Raw genomic sequence first — 6,795 nt, forward strand, 5'->3', positions numbered from 1 at the left:
AATTAGAAAATATTAAGCCCTAAGAAAATTAATACATAAAATATCACAGTTTGTGGGATGTAGCTAAAGTGGGAGTGGAGTTAACTACATTAAATGTTTGTATTACAAAACAAGAAATGTCTCAAAGCAACTATCTGAGCTTCCGCATAAGAATCTTGGGTGGGGGGTGGACTGGTAGGGGGCAAAATAAACCCAAAGTAACTAGGTGAAAGGAAATAACAAAGAACAATTATTAATAAAATTGGAAACAGAAAAACAGAAAGTCAATGAACCCAAAAAGTGGTTCTTTGAAAGAGCAATAAAATTGATTTTCTCTAGTCAGACTAACAAACAGAAAAAGAAAGAAGACAGAAATTACCAGATCAGGAATGAAAAAGGAAATGTAACCACAGATCTCATAAACATTAAAACAATAATAACATCTCTGTGGAAATGAATTTGGCAAACTACATGAAATGGATCAAATTGTCAAAACCCACAAACTCCAAAACTCACCCATCATAAAACAGATAACTCATTTTTTAAAAATTCACATTGAGGCACCTGGGTGGCTCACTGGTTGAGCATCTGCCTTTGGCTCAGGTTATGATCCTGGGGTCCTGGGGGGACCATATCAGGTTCCCCACGGGGAGCCTCCTTCTCCCTCTGCCTATGTCTCTGCCTCCCTCTCTGTGTCTCTTATGAATAAATGAATAAAATATATTTAAATAAATAAATAAACATTCTCATCACCCAAAAAAGAAACCCTGTCCCATTAGCAATCACTCCCAACTGCCCCCCACATACACACACCTCTAGCCCTAGGGCACCATTAATTTACTTTCTCTCTCTATAGAATTGCCTACTCCGGACGTTTCATATGAATGGAATCATACAACATGTAGTCTTTGTAACTGGTTTCTTTCTCTTATCACAATATATTCAAGGTTCATTCATGTTGCAGCATGTGTGAGTCCTTCTGTTTTTTTTTCAAATAATATTCCATTGTCTGGATATACCACATTTGATTGCTTAAATGATAGATGTTTGGGTTATTTCCACTTTTTGGCGGTTATGAACAATATATCTACAAACATTTGTACATAAGTTTTTATGTGGACATAGATTTTCGTTTCTCTTGGGTTTATTAGGAGTGAAATTTCCCAGTCGTATGGTAACTGTATGTTTATCTTTTTGAGGAACTTCCAGACTTTTCCAAAGTCTGTATCATTTAGGTTCCCACCAACAGTATATGAGCGGTTCCTTACAACACTTATTATTTTCTGTCTTTTAAAAAATTCTAGTCATCCTAGTGAATGTGAAGCAGCACCTCATTGTGATTTAAATGTGCAGTTCCTTGATGACTAATGATGTTAAAGCCTCTTTTCATCTGTTTATTGGCCATCTGTAATCTTCTTTGGAGAAGTGTCTATTTCAGATCCTTTGACTATTTTAAAATTAGGTTGTCTTTTTATTATTGATTCTAAGTGTTCCTTATATATTCTAGGTATAAGTCGCTTATCCGATATATGATTTGTAGATATTTTCTCTCCTGTAAGTTATCTTTTTACTTTCTTGGTGGTAGCTTTACAAAACTTTTTAATTTTGATGGTTTATCTTTTTTTCTTTTGTTGCTTGTGCTTTTGGTGTCATATCTAAGAATGCTTGTTCTAATCCAAGGTCATAAGTATTTATATTTTTTCTAAGAGGTTTTTTCTCCACATAAAAGTTCTTAGTTTTTGTTTGTTTGTTTGTTAAGATTTTATTTATTTATTTTAGAGAAAAAGAGAGCACAAACATGGGGAGAGGGAGGGGGGAGTAGAGGGAGAGGGAGAGTGACAAGCAGACTCTGCTGAACACTAAGCCTGACATAGGGCTTGATCTCAAGACCCTGAGATCATGACCTGAGATGAAACCAAGAATTGGCTGCTTAACTGACTGAGCCACCAGTGGTGCCCCAAAAGTTCTTAGCTTTTTAACCCTCTCATGAAAAATCTGTAGTCACCACAGATAGAGTCACTGCAGAATCTTTATTCTTTTTGTTGTCCCATTTCCAGCACCAACACTAGCATTTTCAGTCCTCCTGACTTTCTTCATTCTGTTCTTGCATTCCTTTCACTGTTTTCTTGAGGTCTTTTTCTTTTCATACAGGCCATGTCTTGCAAGTCTATCTTTGGGTTCATTTTTCTTTACATCATCCAAGGAATAATAAATCATGCCAAAGCCAGTTGTCTTGCCACCCCCAAAATGGATCCTGAATCCAAATACAAAGATGACATCTGGTGTGGTCTTGTACATTTTGACTAGTTTTCCCCCAGAATCTGTCTTAGGTACTGTTACCTTTTTGGGGTGAAGAACATTAATGACCATCGGCTTCTGCTGAAGTAGTCTGTTGGTCAAGAACTTCCTGGTCTGGATAGTTACTGTGTCATTGATAATGATGGCCAAGCTTCAAGCAGCCAGGCAGGAAGAGAGATATCTAAGAGTTTTATTGTTTGGGCTCTAACATTTTGGTCTAGGATCCATTTGAGTTAATTTTGACATATGTACAGTTTGAGGTAGGGACCTTTTGTAGATGAATATTCAGTTGCTAGAAAGACTATTCTTTCCCCACTAAATTGTCTTCACATCCTTGTTGAAAATCTATAAATATGAATCAGAGTTTATTTTTGGACTTTCAATTCCATTTCATTGGTTTGTATGTCTGTTCTTATATGAATACCACGTTTTCTTGATACTGTAGCCTTGTAGTCAATTTTTTTTTTAAGATTTTAAAATTTTATTTGACAGAAAAAGAGAGAGTGCATAAGCAGGGGGAGTGGGAGAGAGAGAAGCAGCTTTCTTGCTGAGCAGGGAGCCTGAGGCAGGGCAGGATCCTAGGACCCTGGGATCATGACCTGAGCCAAAGGCAGAGCCGGTACCCCACCTTGTAGTCAATTTGACATGTGCAAGTCCCCCACTTTGTTCTTCTCTGTTTTGGCTATTGAGGGTTCCTTGCATTTTCTTTTCTTTTCTTAAAGATTTTATTTGTTTATTCATGAGAGGCAGAGAGAGAGAGACAGAGAGACAGAGAGACAGAGACAGAGACACAGGCAGAGGGCAAAGCAGGCTCCATGCAGGGAGACTGATGTGGGACTCGATCCGATCTCCAGGATCAGGCCCTGGGTGGAAGGCAGTGCTAACCCGCTGAGCCACTTGGGCTGCCCTTCTTTGCATTTTCATATGAATTTCAAGATCAGTTTATCAATTTCAACCAAAAAGGCACTTGGGATTATATAGAGATTATGCTGAATCTGTAGGTTAGTTAGGGAGAATTGCCATCTTATTATTTTTTTTTTTTAATTTTTTTTTTTTAATTTTTATTTATTTATGATAGGCACACAGTGAGAGAGAGAGAGAGAGAGAGAGGCAGAGACACAGGCAGAGGGAGAAGCAGGCTCCATGCACCGGGAGCCTGATGTGGGATTCGATCCCGGGTCTCCAGGATCGCGCCCTGGGCCAAAGGCAGGCGCTAAACCACTGCGCCACCCAGGGATCCCGAATTGCCATCTTATATTAAGTCTTTGGGATGCCTGGGTGGCTCAGTAAATTAAGTGTCTGATTTGATTTGGGCTCAGGTCATGATCTCATGGTCATGAGATTGAGCCCTGCATCCGGCTCTGTGCTCAGCTGGGAGTCTGCTTCAGATTCTCTCTCTCTCTCCCTCTCCCATCTTGTGCTCTCTCTCTCAAATAAATAAGTAAATAAAATCTTTAAAAAAATATTAAGACTTCTTCATTTATTTAGGTTTTCTTTAATTTCTTTCAATATTGTCTTTCACTTTTCAGTGAAGTACAGAGGCCTGTACTTCAGAAGTTAAATTTATTCCTTTTTAATTTTTTCAATGCTATTATAAATGTAATTATTTTCTTAATTTCACTTTTGAATTATTCACTGCAAGTATATACAAGAACAATTTTTGTTTTGTATCTTGTATGTACAGTTTATATTTTTTTGATGTATTGATCTTGTATTCTGTAGCTGACTTCATTAATCAGTTTTAGTTTTTAGTGCATTCCTGAAGATTTTGTCTATTCAGGGGCCCCTGGGTGGCTCAGTGGCTGAGCATCTGCCTTTGGCTCAGGGCATGATCCCGGGGTCCTGGGATCGAGTCCCACATCAGGCTATCCACAGGGAGTCTGCTTCTCCCTCTGCTTACGTCTCTGCCTCTCTCTATCTGTGTCTCTCATAAATAAATAAATAAAATCTTAAAAAAAAGATTTTGTGTATTCAAGATTACATTGTCTGCAAACAGATAGTTGGGGGGAAAATCACATAGAATAGTGCATATGTCTGGTATGTAGTGAGCTCTCCATAGATGACAGCTTGTCTCATGCTTCCTTGTTAGGTGCTATTCCCCTCCTGCTACCACAGGTGGAGGTTCTCCTCCTCTGCAGTCAATCCTCCGCAGGCCATCTCTGCCTGGCTGGATTTCCAAGGACTGAACTACAGGCAAGGCTGCCGTGCCTGAACCAATTTACTCTAAGCCCTGAACACCACTTTCAGCCCCCTCATTGGCCCTGGCTCTAGCATCTTCTCCCAGGCAGAAAGCAATCCCAGACCCAAACTGTGCCCGCCCCCATGGTGTCCCCAAACAGAAAAAGAACAGAAGTGCAGGTTTTCACAGCTCTGCATTCCATCTTCCCAAGATGAGTCCTGTGGGGAGGGGGTCCTTTGAGTGTGAGGGAAAGATATGGAGAGAACCTACCTTAGCAGAGGATCCTTCAAACCAAATTGTGACTGACTCCAAATAAACCAAAGTAAAAAAAAAAAAAAGCTACATAAATGCTAATTTTATATTAAAATTATAATATCTAAACATTCTGCCCCCGTGTATATTACATACCTGTAAAGCAGTTTCCAAACACTCAACACATTTCATTGCTTGCACACAAGGGCTGGGCCCTGTCCTGGTGTCAGGACCGTGGTTCTACCTTGAGGTGCCCAAGTTCAGTGACAGTGATGAGGTGAGCTGTGCCACCTGAGCTGTGGGCTTTGCCGGCTCCCTGACAGAGTCTACCTTGAATAAGCTCTTACGCTGTGTTGTGAATTCGGCTTTCAAGTGCACAGTCTCCTCTTCATTGAGGGGATAGGGCCAAGGGTACTCATGGGCCTTTGGATACGCATTGGGTTTCCTGGCGGTCTCCAGAGTGGACCCAGGCCTTGATGGGGATGGAGGCCCTGCTGCCTCTGAGAAGCATACCCTTCACCCAGCATGAGGCCAGGCTCATCACCAACCTCCGCCCTAACTGCCTGATGCCTCCACATGCGGGGCAGGGGCTGAGGCCAGTCTTCCAGCACGAGCTGAGCGTCAACGACCGCCCATTGCTTCCCAGCCTCTGTCAAGTCAAGGCAATAAGGCCTCTTCCACAGGGCCACAGGGAGGATGATGTTGGCAGTGAGCACAGTGCAGGGGCTCAGTGAGGGTCTGTCACCTTCCTGTGTCCCTCCTACATGGGGTAGAAGGCATAGTGGTCAACATGTGCAGTTCACTTCCTCTGAGTCAGGTGCTATGCTTGCCCCCTTTTGATGAGGCCTCATTCAGTCCTGGAGTCAGGGCCCCACACTGTGCCCTGGTCTGAGAGCACAGTCAGCATCTGCTGCTCTGGAGCACGGTAAGCAGCAGGGCCAGGGAGGACAACTCCAGGCAGAAGAACCTTCTCAGCCTAAGCCCTGCCTGAGGGAGGCCAGGCTAGGCTGCACTGCCTGGCCAGTCCCTGGAGGGCACAGGGGCCCAAGAGCTGATTCGCTCCCCCCACCCCCCCCCCACCCCCGTTGGAGGGGGTCCCCACCTCCATACCTCCCCCACCCCAGAGAATCACACAGCTGCACTCAACCAACACAGGATTGCTCAGAGATATTATTCCCCACGCTGAAAAAAAAACCAAGGCTATTATGAGCAGAGTCTGTTGAAAGAAGGGCTGAGAGCATTTTGGAGATGCATTGCTGTTAGTCGGTTTTATGGCACATTTGCATTTAAATAGATTCTTTAACTCTTTTTCTGAACTTCACAATAATACAGCCTTAAAGTGCTGACTAATAGGGTGGCGTGTACTTAATTTTCACTTTAATTTTAACACTGATACATTGTCTTATCGTAGCCGTTCCAGCTCAAATGACACTTGCAAAAACACAAGTTTTAAATGTGTTTTTTTGTTCTTTTTGGTTAAAAATCAGACAGCTCCTGGACCTGCGTTACGGAAAAGGTGCTCATCTTGTCGGTGGGCCCAGCTGTCCCAGGTCTGAGCTCTTCCTAGAATTCAGCCAGCCGTGGCTCCCACCTCCGACCTTGGCAAGCTGCAGCCTCCTGCAGGAGAGCCCTGCCAGGAAGGCCTCCGCACGCTGAGAGCCAGACCTCCCTGGGCATCAGCCAGGGGAGTGCTGGTCTGGCTCATACCGCCTCTCAAGAGCTGATGATTACGTGTTTAGGAAATTTGCAAGCCAGTTTCTCAACTGCCAGTTTCTCAACAATCATTATTAAGAATTAAATGATGTCAACTTATAAGTAAACAAAATATATTTTAAAATAAAGGTAAAATATACTCCAAACTCATTACTTCATTATTATTTTATTCCTCCCTCTGCCCCCAAGCTCATTCACATCCATGATAGAAGGACTATATAATAGTTCAATAAGGTTATGCTGGTGGCTTAAAATTGGCCCCAGTGGGAACATTTACAACCCAGTACCCCTTTTTTTCAAAGAGGCAGTTGCTAACCGTGTACCAGCATACCACTGAGAGCAACGGGCCCAGCCCTGAGTAACTATGAGCCTTT

At 42.6% G+C, this 6,795-nt stretch overlaps 1 protein-coding gene across 1 annotated transcript; it reads right to left on the bottom strand.

The window, feature by feature from the left end:
* Nucleotides 1–2,094: 2,094 nt before the first annotated feature.
* LOC121471723 (40S ribosomal protein S24-like) lies at nucleotides 2,095–2,349 on the bottom strand. Its single transcript, XM_041722486.1, has one exon. It carries the CDS (start codon nucleotides 2,347–2,349, stop codon nucleotides 2,095–2,097), a length of 255 nt encoding a protein of 84 aa, XP_041578420.1.
* Nucleotides 2,350–6,795: the final 4,446 nt, after the last annotated feature.

This window comes from Vulpes lagopus, chromosome 1 (genome assembly GCF_018345385.1).
Source record: "Vulpes lagopus strain Blue_001 chromosome 1, ASM1834538v1, whole genome shotgun sequence".
In the NCBI taxonomy this organism is placed as follows: domain Eukaryota; kingdom Metazoa; phylum Chordata; class Mammalia; order Carnivora; family Canidae; genus Vulpes; species Vulpes lagopus.

What these genes read in the sequence shown, in the direction of transcription:
- LOC121471723 (XM_041722486.1), bottom strand. Translation starts at nt 2,349, where the DNA reads ATGGTCATTAATGTTCTTCACCCCAAAAAGGTAACAGTACCTAAGACA.